Source organism: Rhamphochromis sp. 'chilingali' (assembly GCF_963969265.1).
Source record: "Rhamphochromis sp. 'chilingali' genome assembly, chromosome: 20".
NCBI lineage: Eukaryota > Metazoa > Chordata > Actinopteri > Cichliformes > Cichlidae > Rhamphochromis > Rhamphochromis sp. 'chilingali'.
In genome coordinates, this window is record NC_137947.1 from 26,155,879 (window position 1) to 26,180,738 (window position 24,860).

Genomic DNA, 24,860 nt, shown 5'->3' on the forward strand with positions numbered 1-24,860 from the left:
AGCATAAAAGGCTCCAAAATGCCAATAAAGTTAACATAAACCATCTCAAAGACAGACATATAAGCCAGAGGTGGGACCAAGTCATTGTTTTGCAAGTCTCAAGTAAGTCTCAAGTCTTTATCCTCAAGTCTCAAGTCAAGTCTCAAGTAATGTCAGGCAAGTCAGAGTCGAGTCTCAAGTCACTGGTGTAAAAGTCCGAGTCAAGTCACAAGTCTGAAACTTTGAATTTCAAGTCCTTTCGAGTCTTTAAAAAAAAAAAATGAAAAAAAAAAAATGTTGCAGTTATATGCTAAATGTAAATATTAGACCATGTAATTTTAAAATCTGTGTTTTTCTCAACACATGACAAAATAGTGAACTTAGAAAATATACACACATTGTGAAATTGCACCTCTTTAAAATGCAGCTCAATTAAACTTAGCTCCAAGAATAATTTTCACCGACAGTTCTGAGATAAGCTGCATGTTATTCTTGGATGCGCTTGTAGGACCAGCTTTAAAATCGCATGACAAAAATATCATACACATTAAAAAAAACTGTATCACCAACGTAGCCTGGACAACATTTGCTAGTTAGATGAAGTCAGCTATCTCATCTTAGCATATTTATATGCATATTTATAATCATACGGTTCTTGGAGTGAGTGCACACACTCATGAAGTTTAGTAACTTCAGGTCACTGCAACAAGCCCAGGTACAGTTTACCGCCGGATGGGTGCAGGACCTTGAAATGCACCGTGTAGAAAGTAAAGACCATCGTACGTATCATAAGTTTACCAGTCTCACAAATCGTCGTCATAAATACACATTCCTTAACCGTTTATTAATAGGACCTTTGAGCTCAACGGTAATTAATTAGTAGTGGAAATAATTTCTGGTACCCATCACAGAAATGTAGCAGTGACAATAATATTGTATGCTGTAATCGTACTGGGCAATTAGTGATACAAAACAACTGTTTTATCCTGTGAATAAAAGTATATGTTTTTGTCAATGTACCATAATAACAGAAGCGAAACGCAATATTGTGTCAGGACAATTCACTATTTATGCACAATAAATAAAGGAGCATAGCGCGACAATTTCTGTTCAGCGCCAGACTTGCTTGTAACCTATATCACTAATTATGTTATGAAAATGACGTATTAACTACTAAAAAACACTGACCTTCGTGTAAATGCTTGGAGCAGACTAACCTGTGAGCTGGAGTGTTCTGGGACGTTATATTTGGTCTTAGAATGGCTGCAATCCAGTCGCGTCTTTGTTACTTCGGAAACATGGCTTGAACAATTTCTCTTCAACGACGTAATCCGATAACAACCGATCTCTTTACCCGTCGGCTTCCCGTGGCTGTCATGCGACCGGCTATTGCAGTTAATAATACAACGGCTTCTTGACATTTTTGTGTTTCTTTTTATCGCTGTGTAACTGATTTTAATTGAAAGCCTGCGTGCGCTAGTACCGCTTGCCACGAGTTCCCAGAATCCTTTGCGGTTCTACCCGTGAATGACGTCACATTTTCAATCTCTATATAATATGCATGTTAAATTTTATATTTGGGGTAAAATATCAAGTCTTTTCAAGTAAACCGGTTCAAGTCCAATTCAAGTCCCAAGTCATTGGTGTAAAAGTCCAAGTCAAGTCACAAGTCTTAGAACATTTTTTCAAGTCAAGTCTAAAGTCATAAAATTAATGACTCGAGTCTGACTCGAGTCCAAGTCATGTGACTCGAGTCCACACCTCTGATATAAGCTATATAAGATATAAAACCTAATTTTTTATCTTGTAAAATTAGGTTGTCGAATACAAGAAAACATTAGAAAATATGTATATATTTTGCCTAATCATTAAACATTTTGTTTATAATGACCTATAATAACCATTAGGACCTTTTAAAGACATCCTAGGATCTAACTATAAATTCATTAATAGGGAAACAAAGGTATGGTGCAGCACAATGAACAGCACACAGAAAGTGGTAAGTTAATAGAAGATGCAGGTGCACTGAGGTCAGGACTGTGTGACCTCATATCCTCACTACCCAAGGTGGACTACTGACAGACAGGCCAGAGCACGACTGACTACATTACACACACGCACAAGCACTCACCAAAACACACACGCATACACATACCACAGTGTTATCAATACACAGGCATGCTGGTGGCAATGAAAGCAGGGGCACGGCCTTAAGACATTCACTCAACATGCAACAAGCAGTCCTAAACAAACAAGAGAATTGGATGGAGGAGGAGGAGGGGGTGAGAGGAAAAACTGATTGACTGGGTATCTGTGAAAGAGAAGGTTGGAGGTACTCAGTGTCCTACTGCAAAGTGATAGAAGGGGGAAAAAAGGAGGGAAGTGAAGAAAAGAAAAGGAGGCAGGTCTATAGAAAAGCTCTAACAGACCATCGCTGGCTAAAAGACATGTGAAAGGGCTGCAGTCAAAACACTGCGCTGCCCTCTTGAACTTTCTATTCTGCAGTGAGCTGCTCCTGATGTAAAAGAGAGAGAAAAAGAAACACACCAGTCAATTCCTGTCTGTCTTTGGACAGCTGAGAGGAGTGAAACCTACGCCTGTCTGTGTGACGGCTTCGCTCAGTGGCAAAAAGGGGTTTACATTGACAATTTGGGCACGGCTGCTCTTGTGGAGATGGTCACACACTATTGGTGAAACGGTTCACTGATGGGAACACTTCAGAAGGATCCCCACATCAGTGTGAAGCTAAGATTCAACCCCTAAAGGTTGGCAACCTTTACTATCACAAGATAAAGTCTATATTGAGCTTTTAGAGAAGGTGACACAGCCTATTAAGTATAAAATAGCCTAACATTTCAGTAAAAACTGAGATTCACACATACACAACAAGCTACCTTTTTATGCTGCGTTCAATGACTAAATTTTTTCTTGTTCATTTATTTAATTTCAGGAAGTTCCACTGAGATTAAATATTTATAAGTAAGGGTTGCACAACACAGCCACCAAACTTAACTAAAATGAAAAATTTTAAAAATGCAGCATATACCAAAAAAAGTAAACAAATAACCAAAAAAACGCCTCCGTTGCCACATTCATCATATCTTTAAATTCAACAACAGATAGAAGCATCTTTATATTTTCTTCTTTACAAAGTAGCTGACAGCACTGATGAACCGAAATGATGCGGAACAGGAACAAGGAAGAGGGAATGGGAGGGTGGGGAGCAAGCGTAAAGGAGCTCCAAGGTGAAATAAAAATGAGCAGAGTCTACGAGGAAGTGAAGGAGAAAGAGGGAAAGTATGGGGCAACAAGTTGATGGGAGGGAGAGGATGGGGAGGACGGGTGGAAGACTGAAGAGGGAGACAAGGTTAAAGAATGCAGTGAAACAACAGGGCCCTTGTTCCTGTTGAAAGAGCTGCCTCGTCACTTTGCCCTGTTTGGAAGGGGGGAGCTGTGCCTACAAGTGCTCCTCTAGAAGGAGGGGGAGCTGCAGGACTCGGGCTGCCAGCAGTAATCGAGAACGTAACAGAGCGCTTTAAGTATCGCTACTTATGAAGAAAAGTGCAATTCCTCCAATGGCCACTTGAGGCTAGTGATCTGAAACCCTTAAATCTACATGCTTTCTATTTGCCACCAGGGGGCGACTCTTCTGACTGCACAACGATTTTCTGCGGTGTAAAAGTCTATGGGAAAATGGCCCTATAGTCACTTTTTCAGCACAGTAGACACTTTCCCAGTCAGTTTATAAGCTCAATCACTGGTCTCGGGTCAATAAAACAATAAAACATGACACTTTAAAAAAAGAAAAATAGCACAGGATAAGGTGCATGCTCTTTACTTAACAGCATGTTCACGCCTCATAATTCAAAGTTACTGTGTCATCAAATGCAAAAAAAACCCCCAAAAAAACAAAAAACAAACACCATTGTTTGAAACAATTCATTGGACATTGAAACAATTGTCCAATGAATAACAAAATCTTACTTGTCGAGCTCCTCCTCGTTGTGAGAAGTGTCCGCATACAGGTACTTGCTCATGTCAACGGGCCGGACACCTTTCCTCTGCCTGGGTTTGGGAGGTTCTGGATCTGGCTGAGGGTCTGTGTCCTGGTCAGGCTCATCAAAGGGGTTCCCCGGACATGCTTGTGTCTCTGGCTCATCTGGCTCGTTGAACGGATTTGAGTCGTCGTGGTCATAAAAGGAACTGTCGTCAGCCCGCGGTCGTAGGACCGGCTGGGCAGGGGGCTCTGACAGAGGACAGAAAGCATTGACAGCATGTATAAATCATGTTACTCCTAGACTTGACATGAGCTTTGGTAGCTTGTGATCTCAGTATGTTGAAGAGACAGACAGCAGAGAGAAACAAAATAAATGTGCCTTAACCTCCTAAGACTGGAACTCTTTCATGGCATACATTTTTATTTCTCTTTGCTATTTGGGCTGATTGGGACCTGATGAATGTAAAAACAAAGAATTATCTTTTTACCTGATGTAGTTTCTGAGAAGAGGATATCAGGCCCTTGTACAGTAAAATTTAGTATTGTGGTCTAGACAACCCAAAATGTGATGTCCACATATGTGGATGCCAGCTCCTAGAAGGTTAACTGCCTATTTGACTTTTCATAAATTGTGTGGATAATATTTAGTTTATTTCAACATTTTAAGGATCCAGGTTCCCTGTGTGGGCTCCTGGGTGGTGCCTGCACATATGCTTCATGCTGCCTTCACTGCCAACATAAGACAACCAAATCCTACACACAGCCACTATTGAATTAAAACAGCAACTGCATCGTCCCCAAAATAAGTAAACCTTTGTTGAAGATGATAAGGACATTAAAGGACACATGTACATACGTAAAAATATGCACTTGAGAAAGTAAAATCCAGGATTTAAGGCTGAAGATCAAAGACATCTTAAGTAAGCAAATAGGCAGCAAAGGTGTGCTTTTATGTATGTGAGAGCGTGACACTCAAAAACAAATACCTGTCCACTCAGGTGGTCAGACAAAAATATTGGTTTAGGTGTCTGACTGAAAGCATTGAAGCCTGATACAGTTGCAGAGGATTATACACATTCATGGTATCTGCACATCAGAACCTTAAAGCCACACTGCTCATCATCCCAAAGACTTTTCCCAAAGCAACACCAAGAAGATCGCAACCAAAGCCAGGCACGTTTTACAAGTTTTTACAATTATTATATATTAAAATGAAGTTGAGTGCATTTTCTTCAGAAGCTGGCAGAGCTGCACATACCTTCCTCATCAGGATCATCAAATGGGTTGAGATGGTTGGGATGAAGGTCGACATCGGGCTCATCAAAAGGATTGTTGTTCATGGCGGGAGCCATATCCTGATCCTCGTCTTCCAGGAAGTTCAGCTTATTAATCAGCTCTGTTGCCAAAGAGTTCAATAAAAAGTTATTTTAAATTAAACTACAGAGTCAAAACAGCTACACAACAAAATGCAATGAACAAACAGCCACAAAGCCAAATGCACCAAAATCTGCACTTCGGAGTGAACCATTCAGTCTTGGATAAGAAATCCCGCTTGCTGGGGAGCACTGCCTAAACTCCTTTGTTCCTCAACCATTTCATCCTTCTTCAGAGCATATACAACAGTGGCATTCTGGGAAATTTTGTGTGGTATGGAGGGTTACTGTGGGAGACTGTGGCGAAAGCATGGTGTTGCTATGGAGTTCCCAGCTGGAGGGGGTACTTGTGTACTTTATCTTCACTATACTCACTGTAGTTCAATCGCATGCTGCCAGGGTGTGGGTCAGTTTGAAAAGAGTGTAAATGTGCCTGAGGTAGATGCCAAGAAATGTTGCTGAGAAACATGAAAATCTGAACTAGTATAAAGAAAAACTGTGCTGTGAGCTACGTGTCCTGGGTCTATATGTAGTGTGGCTATGTGAAGTGGTGATGGCTGATAAGAGGAACAGCACTTAACTCACAACATTCATGGCCAATTTTAGGCCATGACAAGTGCACATGTCCAAGAGTGTGTTTAAATCTGTGAGAGGGTTTGTGACTACTCCTATCCAAAGAGAAGAATGTTGGAAGACCCCAAATAAACTCAGAAAACCTTGAGAGTACAAAGCTATGTTTGTTGTATATTACTGTTAGCCAACAGGATGTAATTTCCAGTTGAACCAGTGACTGGAGTTATTTGCCCAGAGGAGAAAGGGAAAGCTTTCGCATAAAGCCCTTATTTATGCGATTTTTAATAAGATGAAAAAGTTTTACAACTGTGCCCTTGCAAAAAAGAAAAACAAAACACTTTATTTAAATTTAGCCAAGGTGTGAAACATCACTGGTGGTATGACCCAGGGGCCACTGAACCTGACTTAGAAGTGCAAAAGGAGACGAGCATGTAGGGGAAAGCGGCCAAATTTAAATTAACTATTCTACTTTTATAGACAGATTGGTCGGACTTTTAAAAAAACATTTTTTTTTTTATCTAGCTTAAGATCACGTGAGAATATCATAGGCTAAATATTCTCAATTTAAAATAAATATACTTAATTCTATTTTGAAAACACAAATATTGCTTTGACCTGAAAGAGGAAAAAGGGTCTCTTTCTTTTCTTTTCTTTTTACCTGGTTTGGTTCACTACCAATTGCAGTAAAAGAGTGGGAAAGGTCACATTGTCAAATAAGAGAAACAATAGGAACCAAAAGGATGAACACCAACTGATGTGTTCACAACACCACGTACTGCACGTCACCACATGATTGAAGATAAATCGTACCACACAACACGACTACAATACCAATGTCACGAAGGATCAAGGGATAAGGGAGGGTAGAGCCAAAGAGAGAGGAAGAGGGGGAGACAGAACATTATGGGAGGAAAAATAAAAAATAAATAAATATGTAGATATAAACCGTGACACTGAGGGGTAGGAAGAGGCAACACAATGCTCACAAGACAATAAAAGAAGAATCGTGGGATGAAAAGGGGTGAAAGAAAGGTGAAAAAAGACCTTGGGAGGAAGCAGCAGGCTTAGCTGTTGCTTTGCGTGCTCGCTTGGGAACACCACCATCATCATCATCATCCCCATGTAAGCAGCTGAGGGCATTCAACTGGTTTACTATCTCTGCAAACGACAGGTCCATACAGGAAGGGAGGGAGGAAGAAAAGCAGTGAACAAGGCAAAAATAACACACACCATCCAGAATGTCCACACACATCCACACCGCACATTACACTGCACAATAACTGAGTGCAGACTGTTGGTTTGGTTTATATTATCATCAGTTCTATCACTAACAAGTCTGCAAGTACAAACAGATTAGTAAAGAGGAACACTAGTGTGAATGTGCATGCTTTAGTTAGTAATAGCGCTGCGATCAACCATTTAGCTGGTAAGGTCTACACTATAAAGTTCACAACTTTATAGTATTAACAGCCAAATGCAGTGTTTCCCACACCAACTTTACCTGGGCAGGTCACCTCAATCAAGTATATTTATGACTGCCTGTTAATGATAAATAGCTAGCTCGTCCTGTCTTGTGCTGCTCAATTTTTGCTGGGCAACTAGTTGTTTGCTACGTTTCATATCAGTAGCAATATCCAGGTCCAAACACTCCTTCAGTTCCCAAAAACAAACAAAGCTCTGGGACATTACTGAAAGTTTAAAACAGTCCAGATTTGTCCTGATACTAAGCTTAATCTCAACGCCAGAATATGTTCTGAAGGGTTAAAAGTTTTTTAGGGGGTCGGATCCAAAAACAAGAATTGAAGCACTGCAGCACATTAAAAAGGACAGAGCCTCGTTCAACGCTGGACCGGGAAAGAGCATCATTATATCATCACCGAACAAGCAGACTGTGGTGTTCCCATAGACTCTCTGTAAAGTGTACACTTGAAGGTGGATATCATTCAGCCATTTCTACAGTCTCTTCTCCTGGGGTTGAACATGCTCTACCCTGTGTCTTAGACTCCAGCAGGTCTAAGTAAGAAAGTCTTTCTTTCTCACTGTAACCAGAGCTGGCAGCATATGGAGAACTGGTTCATGTACCAACATGTCAAACTCCTGAAGGCTCCAGAGCAGAACAACAACTGTCATCACTCACTGCCATCCAAGATGTGGAAGACGTTTATCCCCAGGAGTAGAGACTCACTATTGCTCAGTTATAAAATATTTGCAGAGGAAACCGTGTTCTGTGGGAAACACTGCATCAGCACTGCAGTGCTAAATGCATGCACAGAGCCAAAAGCTAAAAAGAAAAAAACTTTATCTACTTTAAAATAACATTTCTGACATGCCTCCAGAGCTTCAGGTTCCAGACTGATAAATAAAGAGGTAATACTGAACAATGACTAACAACCCTATATAAACACAGAGTTTTATTGAGGTTTCATAATTTACATACAGCATATAAAAAGACAAAAGAGAACATGTGTTTTACAGCGTATGCATTGGTTAGCCTAGTGTTAGTATTGCTGGGGCTGCTTGCTGGCTTGCTCTGGAGGTACCATTCAGGCAAGAATATGACAGCAGCGAGTTTTGGCAGCCCGGCCCATCCTTTGATTCAGAGATGTGTGCTAGTGAAGCGTAGCTGTAGGCGCTCAATGCATATACATATAAATGAGATGAAGAGCATGAAAAAGAAAGGAGAGAAAAAATGAAGCTTAACATGAAGAGGTGGCGCTTTGAAAAGTTGGATTAAGCAAAGCAGGAAGCAGCGCGGCCCGTACATGCGACCGTAGAATGAATCATGGATGTAAGGAAGGAGCCAAGCCACCGTCAGTCTGCCAGTGCAACCAATACAAGACGAGGGGAACGAGGGGTAACAAGGATGTGGGAAAGTCAAAGCAACAGAAAACGCCCTGAAGCAGACAATACACGGCAAATAAAGCTCATGAATTTACAAACTCTCACTTTTTTATTTGTGGAAAAACACACACACACACACACACACACACACACACACACACACACACACACACACACACACACACACACACACACACACACACACACACACACACACACACAAGCATAAATTGGGGAAAACAAAGAAACCAAGAAGCAAAGTAAATGCCCCAAATGAAGCCTGGGTCCCGCGCTTATTCTTCAGGAAGTCTGGGAAATTTCGGGCGTTTTGGGGATTTTGATCAAATGACCAAAAGCAACTTCAATGACTTTCAGCAGATAAATCTTTGATCTTACAAAGCAAAATAAAAAAGTGCTCCTCCAGTGTTTTACCTGTGATCTTAGCAGCTTTCTCCTCCTGGTTGACCCTGTTCTCCTCATCCTCCTCATTCTCCTCCTCAAAGTCATCCAGGTTGCCAATGTCCGCCTGTTTCATGCTCATCAGGCTGGCCAGGCTCTGCATGTCCTCATCACTGGACCCCACCAGCCCCAAAAAAAACCAAGAACCAAAACAATGTATACACATAGATAGAGAAATACATGCAGCTGAAAAACATCAAGACAGATAGGACAATTTAACCTACACACCCCACATACATTTAAAATCCATCTCTTTCAATCATTTCTTCACTCCAGACGACCATTTTTACACCTAAAACTTTAACACCCCTCCCTCACATTTTAAAGCTTCTTTAAAGCTTGGTTTTGACTCCAGCCTCTGCCCCACTGATGCATTTCTACATCATTTCTTGTATTTTATGTAGTCCTCTGTGCGCCCCCCTCCCCACAGTCCCTCGATACCACCGCTCCATCATAATCGCTGTATTCTCCTCTCTGTTCTTTGTGTTTGGTGTTTCCCAGGCCCATGGGCTCATTTGAACTGCTGTGATGGAGTTTGTTTGTGTGTGGTCGACATCATTCCCCGAAGGGTTAACAAGGGTTACGCGCCATCGACCCGCCATCCGCGACACAACAAAGGCCTCGCCGCTTTGCTCATGCTCAGTGTATATGTGTTTGTGTGTGTGGGGAGGGGTATCTTTAAATGAAAGTTGCTGCCATCAAATTAAAATGAATAACAAACAGAAAACACTGACTGAAAGCATGTCTTCAAATGAAAGATGGTTCAATATCTTAAAACGATTGACAAGTGTCTGTGTGTGTGTCTGTATGTACCTATAATTTAAACTGATAAATGGAACAAAAAGCAAAATTTCACCCTCTAACAGATTAACAAAGAAAATTTAGATTTTCAGTCACCTCTGGTTAGAAGTGACATAAAAAGGGTATTAGCTAGACTTTTATACCAAGCATGTGTTACTGGTCTGCAAAGGGTAACACAAATTACTCTCTTACTCACAGCAGGGATTATCAACAGCTTTACTTGTCCTCTTTGCTGCAAACTTGGCAACTTTATTACTTTTAAAAAAAATATCCTTTCATACCCTTCAGTGGATAAAAGTCTCTTCATTACTAGACTCTAAATTAGAGCCTAATGAAGCCAGACTGTCCAAAATTAATTGTGACCAATGTGAAAGAGTCATGTGGATATCTGTGGCTCCAATCAGTCACTAGTGTGAGACATTCAAAGTTGACTGCTGTAACGGTCTTGTGATTAAAGACAGCAAAATTGAACATGACGATCTCACTATGTGCTTGCTTAAATTACTTTTGAAACATGAAACGACACACTGATTAACTCAACACAAGCAAAGGCAACAGAACAAGGAAGAAGTGAACATGGGTGTTGGGCCCAATTTGATAGGTATTATTCCTACATGCATCAGACTTAATGTTATAACTAGTGAGGGTTACAAAGAACTTAGAACACTGCTGAATATCGCAACGTGTAACCACTTCCGAAGGATGTGGGTCATAATATAAGAAAACAAAAACTTACGTGGCCTTCCCCTCGCGGAGGAAAATGCAGGAGAGGGAGAACTGCAGCGTGGCTGACACCACCTTCTTGGACAGCGGCTTAAACTTCAGCTTGACATCTGTCTGTGTGGGCATCGGACTGGCGTATTGTTTCATGTTTATACTGCTAGTGGCCAAGGCCTTCCTCCGCCCTGATGGAGACTCCTGTGGACAGACAGAATTTAAGAAAGAAAGAAAAAAAGAGGTTGAGTTTAATTGTTTTTTTTATTGTTTTGAAACTTTCATAAAGTGCTGGGAGAGGGTTAAACTGATGGCCCATCAGTGTCAGGTTTATATAAATCCAGAAGAAGCTAGAAGTGGGTCCCTCCTGAATTCCTCATTGTGAATTCTGCTGTAAAATCCCTCCTGATATTTCCTATCAAAGGTCCGCGCTGAAGCCATATTTGCTGTACTTCTTTTCAGAGATGGGCTCTGGGCCAGGGGCTAGCAGTCAAATTAGAATTTGGGAATATGCCACAGACCAGGTGATAAGAGTTATACAATCAGTGACATGGCCCTGCGTGTGTGTGTGTGTGTGTGTGTGTGTGTGTGTGTGTGTGTGTGTGTGTGTGTGTGTGTGTGTGTGTGTGTGTGTGTGTGTGTGTGTGTGCAAGCTGCTCACCAGAGGACCGTGTGTTAAAAATAAGAACTGCCGGAAAGCCTTGTCACTGACTGCTAGATATGGAAACTAAACAGTTGGGGATGCTCCAGCCTTTTGTCTGCCCTCCCTCCAACAAAAACTGATGGGTTTTGCCTGCTATGGAAGCACCATGCTGTCAGTGAATATCAGGCTGGTTCACCTCCTTGCTGTGTTCATACCACTGACATACCATGCCCCTCTCGGTTCTCTTGTGCCTCCTCTCTTTTAACTGATTCTGTTTTTGTAATGTGTTTCCTGGTTAAATGTTCTTTTTCCCTATTTGCATGGGAGAAGGCACTGATCTTAGCACCAAAACCAACCTGTCTCACACGTCCCTTCACAGACCAGCCAGAATGAAAGCAGCAGGCAGCGGTACGGCACGTGTTCTCTTTTCTTTTTAAAATGCCTGGTTTCGCCTGCTCTCACTTTTTGTCTCCATTTCACTGCACGGCTGTCTAAAAGCTGCATCCAGCTATACCACAGAAAAATACCTACTTTTCTCAGCTGTGAATCGAGCCCTGAGGATTCATCCTCTCGTGCGCACAATACCGAATAAAGCAAACCAGCAAGCTCCCTTTCACACTACACCAGTCTGAGAGCACATATACATATACACATACACTCTGGCGGATAGGCTAGATAAAGCGATACAAGCTCTTTACATTGCCTGTTTCCTGATGTCTTCACACACAAACACATACACACACACACTCCTTGGACGCTATGGCTCTGTGGGGGAAAACTCAATCTCAGCCTTATCGCTGAGGACTGCAGGGTATTCACACACACTCTCACACTCACACACACAGAATTTGTATCAGTACAGAGTGGTAAAGCTTTTGGTAATATAGAGAGAAAATATGTAAGCTCCAAATAGAGATTAAAAGTGTTACAGGCCAACCATACGAGACCCAACATGTGATACTCAAACTGCAAATAACTGTGGCCGGAAATACTGAAGAAGTGGACACAATAAACACTGAAGTAAACAATCCAAGCCTTCACGACCTTATATGAACTTTGCACATGTCAAATTATATTTTACCTATAAGCTAACAAATTTGATAACACATAATAAAACAAATAAGTTGATGCTTGAGACAGACTACTCTGAGGTGAGAGAGCCTTTGTTTTCAGATGACGGTTCTTTTTCAGACAGTTTTGCTGACTCCATCAAAGGGAAACCTCCACTGCAGTGGTCTGGGATGAGAATTGGGATCTCAGCTGGGAAAGAGTGAAGTACTCATTCTGGGTTGGAAATGTGTTTTTAGAGTAGAGGATGAATAAAGAATTGCAGCAGCAGACTGGCAGATGGGTTGGCCTGTACTGGTCTGCTGTGTGAAGAGAAAGCTAAACATATAGTTTAGTCGTTGGTCTTATTTCTGTCCTCAGCTATGGCCAAATAAGCTCTGGTGGTCTCCCAAAAAACAAGGTAATGGATACAAGTGGTATAAATGAGTGTCTGGGCTCAACCTTACACAGATGGTGAAGAGCTGAGTTATTCAGAGCTGCTACTCTTCCAAGTCAAGAGGAGTCAGTTGAGGTGGTTCAGGCGTTTGACTAAGATGCCACCTGGATGCTTCTTAGATGAGGTGTTTTGGGCATATCCAAAAGAAGGAGACCCTGGGGGCAGAACCAGGACAGGCTGGAGGAGAGGGAGGTCTGCAGATTGCTGCTTAGACTACTGCCTCCGTGACTCTCACCTGGATGGATGATGGGTGGATGCTTGGCCCAATTAAACACAATAACACTTGTAGAAATGTGCAAGAACCAGTGAAAAAAAAAAACTGTTGCGAGTTGGCAGTCGTTTTCTGTAATCAGAATACATTAATAAGGGTATAAGTGGGCAAAACGGTCTATAAAAAGGCTATATGAGCGTGGCATTTTCAATGAAACTCAAGATTATCAGTACATTTTAAATGTCTGGCCCTTAATGCCATTGTCATTTCTTGGTGTGGCCTTAAACAGTGTGAAACTAAGTTTGACACTGCTGAGGCTAAAGCAGCTGGCATGTGGTAGCAGTACAGTAGAGCACAGCCAAAGACTGTGTGAACCCAGTTAGTATACATCCTTGCTCAGGAGTGAAAACAGCTGATCTGAATCTGTATCTCTAACCTCTACTCCACCTTTCCATTTCTCCATCTCCTGTCGATATCCAACACTACATCGCTACGAACCCTCCTATCCTTCCATCTCTCTCCCTCTTTGCCTCCTCCTTAGTACCTCACGCCTCTCTCAGACCAATAAATAAATAAAAACTACAGAAGCAAGGCCTCTTGACATTTCCTCTTGACATTTGAGCCTTGTCGCATTGGCTGGGGAACATAATGACATATCATCGGCACAGTGATTGTCCACAGAGCAGCCCCATCAGGACAGGAAGAAGATGAGGAAATAAAAAATAAAAAAAGCACTCTCTTCCCACCTCTTATCTCTCTGCAGATTACACCCTGGCTATTATACTAAGCTAATAGCGCATGCAGATACTTTATGAATGAATTTTCCAAATGCACTAAACACTTAAGAAGAGGGGATTTAGCAAAAAGGAGGATGGGGAGAAAGGGGAGGTGGGGAAAATAGGAAATACTTAAGGATATGCAAATACTCTGACGGAAGAATGGAATAACCATTTCAACAGATTTGAGTAGTGGCAGCAAACAATGGGAATGTGCTCCATTTCCCCAGATGCTACTTGTCAATCAATGTGTGTGTGAGAGAAGGTGATGGTGAGCGGGGAAGTGGAGGGGGTAACTGGGATTAGAGGGACTAGGAGGTTGTGACAATGTGTAAAATGAAAAGGGAGGACAATGTAGAAGTTGAATTTATTACAGAGAGGATAGAACTATCAATATGCTCTTTTCCTGAGCCAGGAGGAGGACTAAATGTGTGTGCAGAGGAAGCACAACAGGAGTAGGAGAAGAAGACGGGCACAGGCAGAGGATGTAGGATGTAAAGGAGGGAGGGGTGATGGCTGCATGCTGCCCCCTAGTTGCATCTTTTTACAACTACAGTGCATCAACAGAAATCAAGGTTAAGCTTCTACTTGGAATCTATTTAACTCAAAAATTCAGGCTCTTCTTAAAATAAATAAATAAATAAATAAATAAGAGCATGCAAACCTGAAACTACCCACAGTGCCTCATCTTTTTTTATAAATTCCAGTCAAGAAGAGTGTATCTGTGTTGGAGCAGACCTCGTCTTAGACTACCAGTCCTGCCTCTCTCCCCCTGGTGCCAGCTGGCCCTGGATCGATCCACAGATGCTCCCCTGGTGGGGGGGCAGGGGTCAGGGCAGGAGGGTGCCCGGGGGTCCTGCTGAATCTCTCTGCCCTAAAATGCCAATGGGACGGGCCGGAGAAAAGCAGGGGTAGGGACCCTTTTGTAAGGGAGGGATGGATTAATTATACTGAGTGCTAAAAAGAAACCTGCCTTCTTTGTTCAGACCTGGTTTGAAACAGACAGTTGGGTAGCGTTAAACCACGTCAAAAAGGCGACGTTCACACTGCAGGTCTTAACGCTCAATTCCGATTTTTTGATCAAATCCAATTTATTTTGTCTGCTTGTTCACACTACAAATAAAATGTGACAGCAAACGCGCTCTAGTGTGAACGCTCAAAGTGGCCCGCATGCGCAAAAGAAGACATCACACACAACGCGCTCTGTTTAGACTCAGAGAAAACAATATTGTTTGACTGATGGCCCTTAATATAAAGACTTCGGACTTTACGTTTTCCAATTTTTGCTTTAAGTTATTTTATTATTTACATAATGGTAAATGGCCTGTATTTATATAGCGCTTTACTAGTCCCTAAGGACCCCAAAGCGCTTTACATATCCAGTCATCCACCCATTCACGCACACATTCACACACTGGTGATGGCAAGCTACGTTGTAGCCACAGCCACCCTGGGGCGCACTGACAGATAATAATGTAAATAACCTAATAATTATCCTTACTGCTGTTTTAGAGGAGCGGTGCTTCAAAGGATAGTTGCAGATTTCTGTCAGAATCTGCAGATTATACAGTACAAATAAAACATTCACGTTGTCTTCCCAATAGTTTCACTAACATCTACACTGGATGGCCAGGAAGTGTTCACGATGTCTTCTCGGGCGCTTCTTCGGCGCTGATAATTGGCGTCTGTCTTGTGTCAGTGACGTAAAAGATGGATTTAATGCGACATGACCGTTCAAACAGCAGTCGCTTTCTAAAACATCGGATGTGTATCGGATTCAGTACCACATACGAAAGTGACCCAGATCGGATTTGAAAAAAATCGGATTTGTGCCGTTCACACTGTCATACCATGATCGGATATGGGTCGCATAGGCTCAAAAAAAATCGGATTTGATGAGCTTTCGCGTGCAGTGTGAACGTGGCCAAAAAGATGTCCAACACACACACTTTCAGCTAATGGCTTTTTAACACAGGTCAACTGACTTTGATTTAAACAAACGTTACATTGAGCCATACATTCACCATCAATTTAAATCTTATTTATTCTTAAAATACACTAATACAATAAAGTATACATTGTATTATTTGTACTCCACTGGTGGCTGATATTGCAGCTTTGATTTAAAAAAAAAAAAGTTTTACATTTTTCACCTGAATTCAATTTAGTTTCAGTTTAGTTTCGAGAGTCTTTACCTGTTTACACTTCATTTTGATGGTTTAACAAGTTCATTTTGATTACATTTAGTGTTGGTTACATTTTCCTTTATTGCTGGCATTTGTCAGGGACAAATTTAAGAGTTGTGAAACTCAAAGCTTCCTCAGGTTGGTTACTCGGTCAAACTCACAGAGATGATAATTAAGGACATTTACTGTATATTCACATATTATTTTCATTAGTTTCATGAATGCAAACATCATGGTTTTTTTCCTGGATATTTAAACTTTGTTATTTTCAAAGTACTGAAGCTTAAAATAAATATAGTTTTGTTCATAAAATGGCCAAAAACAACAGAGACATGTACAGACAGGTAAAACACACACTTATATATGTATATGACAATCGTCTTTACTCTATGTATACACAGTTCTGGAGTATGCCCTTTTCAACCAATCTGCCTATAACTGAAGAGTTTGTGGTGATGTTTAGTATGCTGTTGAGATAGACTGAAGATAAAAACATGGCTTTAGTATTATAACAATAATGAGACGTGATGAATCGCCGGTTTCACATCAAGCAGATGATTATCTGACTTAAGCCTGCTACCACATAAACAAAACAATCCTGACTGAGGTAAAATGGGCAACCTGAGGTCAGCTGAAGTCAGACTTCATGAAGGCAGCACATGATAAAATTCACACGCGTTACATTTTGAAAAGAACTTTTTTCTTTCTCTGTTATTAAATGCAACACTATTGAACCTAAAACTTTAAAAAAGACAGACTATAAATATTCAACTCCACACAAAACTGTACACTGGCCTTTGCGATTTGCATTCACACGGTTCAGAAACAATAAAAGCCAAACTCAATTTACCCTTTAGAATAACCCTGAGGTATCCCCGATTAGCACCCAAAATCAACTGGCTCTGTCTGAATCGAGCAGTCAGCAGATTGGACGCGGGGCTACAGTGCTATTCCTCTTGCCTCAAGGTCACAGTTATTGGAAATGGAGACATCCAATGTGCTCACATCTCTCTTTGAATCCGCACACAATGGAGTGATTCCTCTGTGTCAATTTGGCCTCCCCTGATAACTGATAAGGCTGCCAGTTTTACATACCACCTATGAATGCTGCACTATAGGCGTTATAGACACACACATCCACACACAGATTAAGACCAATTTATTCATCTGCTACTATTATATGAGAGGATTTATTTTTTTCCCCCCAAGCAGTGTGTATGTGTGTGTATTTTAAAGGCAACAATAGCCATAAAAGGAATGCAATACTATCACTTTGGTTACGTTGAATTACAATAACAATGGTCCTAATAATGGAATGAACTGTGAAAATGGCTTTCCTGTGTATTGTCATATGTATATACACTTTGGAAACAGGACCAGAGGAATTTCCCACTGTGGCCCCAAAATTAGATGATCTTTCACTAACCACCACCCCGTCTCAGGTGGCATGAACTACAAAAAACCACCCCAAAATCAAAACTGCAAACAATTGAGTAAAAGTATGGGAAGAAAGTGAGTAAAGAGGGCGATTAGTTACAACAAGAGAGGGATTAAGGTTGTTTTAAACGATTGTAGATTACACCGCAGTTTGTGCTCTAGTGCTGGAAGAATATGGTGTTGAATGTCAGTGAGCGCCAGTCACACTGTCCCTTTACTGTATACGACAAAGAAATTGAATATAGTGCAGAAACAATCACTCATGAAACGAGAACCACGCTCGATGCTGACGGTGGGATAAAAACATCAACCACTACACTACACTCAGTTTAAAGCTTGATGAAGAAATATCTAAATTTGTCACCTCTTCATTTGTCATTTTTGTATTTGGTATTACAAGGGGTTTGGGGTGTAGTAGCTGTCACTTGTTTCAAATGATCTCATTGGATTCCACAGCTGCTACGATGAACCTGTATTTTCATTATTTCATCAGAAAACATGAATGACAGCAATATAAACTAAGGAGCAAAATCACTCTAAAGAAAGACTACTTTTAATCAAAGTAGACTGGCTATGCTCATTTCAAGGTCCATATGAACTCTTGAGTACCTCTGTCTGTCTTCATTTAAGGTCATCCTCATTATGACAACGTTCTTCTGATTTGCTGCCCCTCATAAACAAAAATTGAACAGCAGATCACATCATACAGAGCGAAGAATAGAAAAATATTTACAGTAGAGTTTTTGCAGCAATCACCTGTAAATACACTGACCTTGTGCTGTGAAACTTTACTGTCTCTATAAAAAAATGTATATGACATCAGGAAAAACAAAGGGTCTAACTGAATGTTAAGAGGCTGGAAATCAGGACCAAAGAGCGCAAGTTATCCCAGATGAAACTGTTGTATAAATAACTCTTTTACTGTTGCCACCTAACAACAGAGAGGCCAGTTACTTGATAAAAAACACTTTACTTCCAGCTGACACCCCCCACCCCCAAAGCAAACCTTCACACAAATAGTTGCTATTGAGTTTAATGACACCACATTCTAAAACTTTATCATTTAATTTATTTCATGAGATTTAAAAAAAATCTCTTTATTCAGCAAGTGTGCACCCAGTAATCTATATTAAATTGTGAAGAGACTCCAGTTATCACAAATATTGATAATCAGTCAGAAAGAAACATAACAGTGTGTTTAAATGAGAGAGGAAACACCGATGGGTGTAGAGTGAGAGAGAGAGAGAGGAATCCCTTTAATGTAGGGGTGCCTCTGATGGCAGCAGATGAAAGGGGGAGCGCCACACACAAACCAGTCCTTAAAAGGCCTAATCCCAACTGGGAGAGTGGAGCGTTTTACTGGGGAGTAACCTCTGGCTAGCTTGTAACACAGAGCCAAACAGAGAGACACATTAAATGGAAAACTGGTGTATTCTAGAGGCCAAATGGAGTTAATGAAATCTCCAGATATAATGGCTTTCATCTCTACCCCACACAGCCAGAACCCAAGTCAGCAGGTTTAGGGAACTCAAAAAGAAGGAGGAAAAAAATATCATCAGGCGTCTATGGCATGCATACTCCCATGACCTTCCCACCAAGGTCAGACTTGATTTGAGTGTGAGTGCATTTTGAGCTCTGATTGCAGAGAAAAAAAAAGTGTATTGAGCAATGTAGTGTAGCAAGTACGGCAAATTTCTGTAGGTCAACCCAAAATTGTCCTTGAAAGAAAAAGCAATCATGTTTCCATCAGCTTTGAGGTTATTGCAGAAATGAAGCTATGTGGAAAATTATAGCTTATGATGCTGACTCGTTTTGCTTAATCTTGAAATTAACAGTCACAAAAAGTAAAATGCTAACATTTGTCTATAAACAAGCTACATGTGGCTTTAGCATCACAGCTGAACCTAAAGTTACCGTTTTTGCCATGATCATGTCAAAAATCCCCAACCAGTTGTAGGCAAACACATTATTCAAGTCATTTGAGAACAGTAGTTTTATTTGTTTTTTTTAATTTGCCCTTTTGCACTATGACACTATCAGAGTGATGAAATTTATGAAACTGGAAGCCAGATATATATCGCAGTGTTCAACAGCCCTATGGCAGTCAACAAGGAGAACAACTGGCATGGACACATTTAGATGAATATATTATATATTAAAAACGGGCTCTTAAAATGGATTTTTGTAGGACACTGAATTAAACTGTCACTGTAAAAATCGCTTCAGATGAGAGCCAGAATGAATCTGTGTGAACACTGCCCATATAACGTTCTGTTGGTTCAACTTGGAACAGTTTGTTTGGTAAACACAGTCTGTAAAAAAAAAAAAAAAGCTTTAGTTTGGAAAATCTTCAGGTTAAAATCTTTTTGACTGATGGTGAAAGGTAAAAGAAAAGAAGGCAGGAAATCTGAATTAGTTCAAGACAGTAAACTGCTGTCATTCAATCAATTTAAATGTCTGGATCAACTGGTTAATTATTAGTACCACTGAAATAAGTCACTGTCACTGAACTTTTCTGATTAGTCTGCATCACAATTCATAACGAGCAAAACTGCTTAGATGGACACCAAACTAATATCTCACATCTTTCTCGCTTCATTTCCGTCCCTCCAACCCAGTCTCTCTCTCCCACGTTATCAGTGTGTCCAGGGTGCCCTCCTCTTTTTGACTCTTTGGGTCTTTCTTTGGGGTGGCCCTCAGTGCCCCCCACACACACTCAGACCTAGAGCATGCACTTCAGACAGGGGGCTAATGGGAAAATAAATTACCAGCAGGAAAAAGCCCTGGCTCTGCACTTCTGCTGCAGAGAGAAAGAGACACAGGGGGGTTGGAAAAGAAGGGGGTGGTCAAGAAATGGAAAGAGAGAAGGGTAGAGAGGAAGACAGAGAGAAACTGATTGCAAGGAAACTAACGAAAAAGAAAAGTCAAAAAAGGGAAGAAGATGGAGAAAATGAGGGAGAGGGTATAACAGGAAAGTAAAGAGTGATGAGGAGGCAGGGAGGAAGAGAGACAGATAGGTCGACGGGATTAGCTAGAGTTCATTCCTGGTCTATGAAGTGCCTGCTCATCACTTTTCCAGCCATTTTACCATCTCTGGCCATCACAGAGACCTAAAATGGCCAATAACATCACCATCCCCACACACACACGCTCCCTGAGCTACTGTATCTTAGATCGATTACTCCCTCTGCATGAAGCAGCAGCTGAGATATGAGGAGGGCAGAATCACCATGGTGGCAGACATCCATGATGGTGTGTGCTCAATAAAGTCTGAGTTAGTGTGCGTTTCTATGAACATATACGAGAAATACAAGTGCATCAAAAAAAAAAAAAGGGGGGGGGGGGGGGGGGACACAGAGCATCCATCCATGTCCAAGTAGTACTGTGTGCATGTGTAACAGGTGGAAACGATCTCTTGTGAGATTTTACCAAAGAAAGGGAGCTTTTCCAAAATGAGAACTTGATTGGAACAGCTCACGTAGGAATGTAGTGAATCTGTGCTGCTGAGAATTTGCATCAGGAAGGTGTCATGAGTAGTGCAGGAGAGTGGAAATGGCCAAACAGCTTACATTACAATGACAAGAGTTATGTGGCCCACATTAATTATATCGCAACTGTGCGGGGAAAAAATGTATTGAAAGAAAATCATCACAATATAAGAGATGAAAATTGGCTTTAACCTTTTTTTGACAGTATAAAAGTACATGTGTGTACTATTATTATCAGTCAAATTAAATAATTAAACTAAACTGCTCTCCTATTTGCTTTCCCTCACTCTTGCTCTTTCTCTACTGCTAACTTCCTGTTCTGGTAGTTACTGTGGTGGTCGTTGATATCGGTTAGCTCCCTTTCCAGTGAGTTTGTCATACTCTACCAAACTGGACTGCAGCAGGTGATTGTAGTTTTCCTTCTGGTGATGATGGAGTTGCACTAACTACAATGCACCAGGTGCAGCTGGAAAGCAGGTTCGAGGTCAACGAGGCTGCAGAAGGAGGACTACATTCTCCAGCTGAAGTTGGAGATGTTCACTGTAAATGATGCTGATTATATTGGTTTGTTATTCATTTTACACAAAGCCTTTTACAATTAGAGTATTTGCAGAAGAGACACACTGTTTTTTTGGGGTAGTTCGCTTAAGAAAGCCTGATGTGCATGCTCTTCCCACGCCAAAAACAACACCCAGACCTCTGGGAAAAACTGCCTCTGACTATCTACACTGTCTAAATTCTTAGTATAGTATCTATTTCAAGGTAGTACAAAGCCTCTTAACATGAAATGTACTTAAAACAATGACAACTTACCATGAAACTGCAATATAAACACGTTCCAAAAAGATTATGATGACTATTGGATGATTCCCACCATGTTTCGTAACTTTCTCAGCAGATAATACAAAAGAGGACACCAAGAAGTTCAAGGGTTTTCTAGATTAATCAGACTGGGACCTCTATATGCCAGAGACTTAACAGGCAGATTTCCAGGTAATCACAAGATCGGAATTTTCAGGGGGGGAAATTATTTTCATGCAATTCTCACTTTCAGAATCCATTTGTTTTAGCTGTTTGTTGGCAGGCTGCTGAGATCTGCTATGATAGGGCCCTAATCCAGAGCAAAGCTGATTTACTTAAGGGGGAGGGAGGAGGTTAAGATGGCCTGTGACAAGAAACAATTGCCCAAAGTGAGAGTCTGCTCTCTCCCACCCTGCTCCATGACAAAGGTGTACTCTCCATGCTAAGTGACAAATCTGGGGAGACAAAGAACACTAGCAGGGTGATGCTCTGCTTCAGTGGCTCTGATTGTGGCCAACTCAAAGAGAATCTAATATGGATTTTTTTTTTTTAAAGGGAGAGAGGGAGATTAGAATGAAAGAGAAACAATGAACACCTTCTACCAAGGGGGAATTAGTGGAGGGATTGGATAAGGAGCTGGTGTGCGTGTGTGCGAGCGTTCATGGATGAGCACTCGGAAATTCCTTTTGCATGAAAGAACAATGGGGTTCACGAATTCTGTTTCTGTGCATTTACATGTAAAGATATACTGATACAAATGGATCCATCTCATTTTTCAAACATTCTTAATGCGGCTACACCATTAGTGTTAATCTAATACTTTCACAACCTCAAAAGAATTGACAGCTAACACTGTAAATGTGATAGAAGCTAACAGTTCACATTTTTCAATAAAGTTGCTAAACTGCAGATTAATCAGATGAATTGATTCCTTTATCTCAAAGTAAGAAAACACACAAAAAAAAAGTGAACATTCAGGTCAATTATACAAGGTCAAACATTATCCATACATAAATTGTGTGCTTTATTTAGAGATATTTAGAACCATTAATCACATTGTTCAATAATTGGAGCATATTATGTTTAAAAATGATTGAACTGCATTAATTCCAAATTAATATCTGGAACAAAGCAGCTAAATTTCCACAAGGATAATCAAAAACTGCTGCTTGAAGTTGCAGTTGAGGTTGACACTTTGGTCATTGCTTCAGTGAACTGTGACATCATCATAGCCTTGTAACCTATCACGCTTACATAAAAATAAATAAAATCATTACATTAGAGGTGGGAAAGATTCACATATGACTGAAATGCCACTAAAGACCAACCCACTTGTACAGTAGCCTCACCAGGTTACAACAACAGATGTACAACACACCGAAATGCCACCAAAGTGCAGCACGCGCCAGAAGCTGTGATATCACTTTTTGTTCATGTCGCTGTACACAAACAACAGCTATGCTCGCCAAACAATAATGACGAGCATAAACTGCCAGTCAGAGGTTGAACGATTTAGACCTTTTTGTGGATATTTATCAGAAGAAAAACTGAAAGTAAATGATGTTAAGTCAGAACAGTTCTCTGGTTTTTGTTTTTCTTACTTTGTCTGCCTCACTGTTACCGTTCAACAGTTACACTGAGCTAATTATATACTTTAAGGATGCTTAATGATCATAACTTGTTTTTTAAAAAATGAACTAGTCCCTCAATTATACATTGACAGACAAATCGCAACAAACTCATCATAGTCAGAGTGGTTATCAAATCTCTGTACCTTCAGTACTTCTGTATATAACCAAGTCTGAACACATTTTTTTTTTAAATGTAAGAAGGGAAAAAAGAAATCAGATGAATTAGTCTCAAAGTAAGAAAACCCATAGAAAGCAAGTGAACATTCAGCTCAATCTATTATACATGATTAAATATCAATCATACATAAATCATGTACTTTATTCAGAGCTATTTAAAACCATTAATCACATTGTTCATTAACTAAAGCATATTATAAAACGCAGCTGAAACATTAATGCTGTTAGCATCGTGCATATCCAGGATGTAGGTATGTGTATTGCCAGGGCAGTGACTGACCTAGACTATAGTCTGAAATGCAACGCTTCACACAGCTGTCTTTTACCTGACTTATTTACAGCTTTCCATCCCAGTGAGAGATCTGCAGCCCCTGTTTATAACTGTCAAAATGAGATGCCCAGTTTATGGAATCATTAAAATCAAATTACAATAAAAGCAAAGTCTATAATGTCTAAACCCCCAATGGCAAATAAAAATATTAACATATAAAATATAGCTAGAAACACTCAGTTTCAAATGGCCTCATTTGGCCTCTTGAAGGTGAAAGGGGTTCATGATACAGTGTCCTTCACTTCAACTCCTAGCACTTTCTAAAATGTATGCCTTTTTAGCATCAGCAACCTCAAATTCCTCATCCCAGACTGTGGGTACGGTTTTCCAAAAACAGATTTATATGGCAAACAGAGCATGTTTAGGGATCAGTCTAACTGTCAGTGAATGGCTTAGCAGTGGCATCAGAGCACATCACTAAAGCCTATTCATTGCCACTTAGCAGAACAGTCACCTTAGTTTAACACTGTGTGTATGTGTGTGCGGGTGTGTGTTCACTTCCTAATACTGTCATATACAAACATACACTCGCACGTACTCACTGTGAGCAGATTTTGAAAAAGATAATGTCAAACCAGTCTCCCTGCACAGTAGTTTAGCTGGAGTTTACCATAAAAGCCTTTGTATATGCACAAACCATAACCATCACTTGCATCTCCTGAGAAACCCACCCACTCAGGCCCACTGGGTCAAGCTTGTGGATAAACATGGGCATTTACAGAAGACAGTGTTTTGCGAGCCACACAGGCCTGTCTCCATCACAAGCAGCCATCTTAAGTCGCACAGGGGAAAAATAAATATCCAAGAGATAATAACTGTTCCACAGCCGTTTTCCAATTGCACCTCACGCCCCACCACAACTGCCTGACCACCCATCATCGCCATGTAACACATGACACCAAAAACAAGGCGAGATGAGGACAAAGACAAGAAGGTAA

At 40.7% G+C, this 24,860-nt stretch overlaps 1 protein-coding gene across 6 annotated transcripts in view; it reads right to left on the reverse strand.

Annotated features, from left to right (window-relative positions):
• The window catches only part of ehbp1 (EH domain binding protein 1), a 167,911-nt gene that overhangs the window by 98,203 nt on the left and 44,848 nt on the right, over positions 1-24,860 (reverse strand). For all 6 annotated transcript variants that reach the window (XM_080869874.1, XM_080869878.1, XM_080869877.1 and 3 more), the window contains 4 exons: positions 10,760-10,941; positions 9,196-9,335; positions 5,235-5,372; positions 3,964-4,225 (listed from right to left, as the gene is read on the reverse strand). In XM_080869874.1, the coding sequence (XP_080726000.1) occupies positions 3,964-4,225; positions 5,235-5,372; positions 9,196-9,335; positions 10,760-10,941 (722 nt within the window). The remainder of the gene's footprint in view (positions 1-3,963; positions 4,226-5,234; positions 5,373-9,195; positions 9,336-10,759; positions 10,942-24,860) is intronic.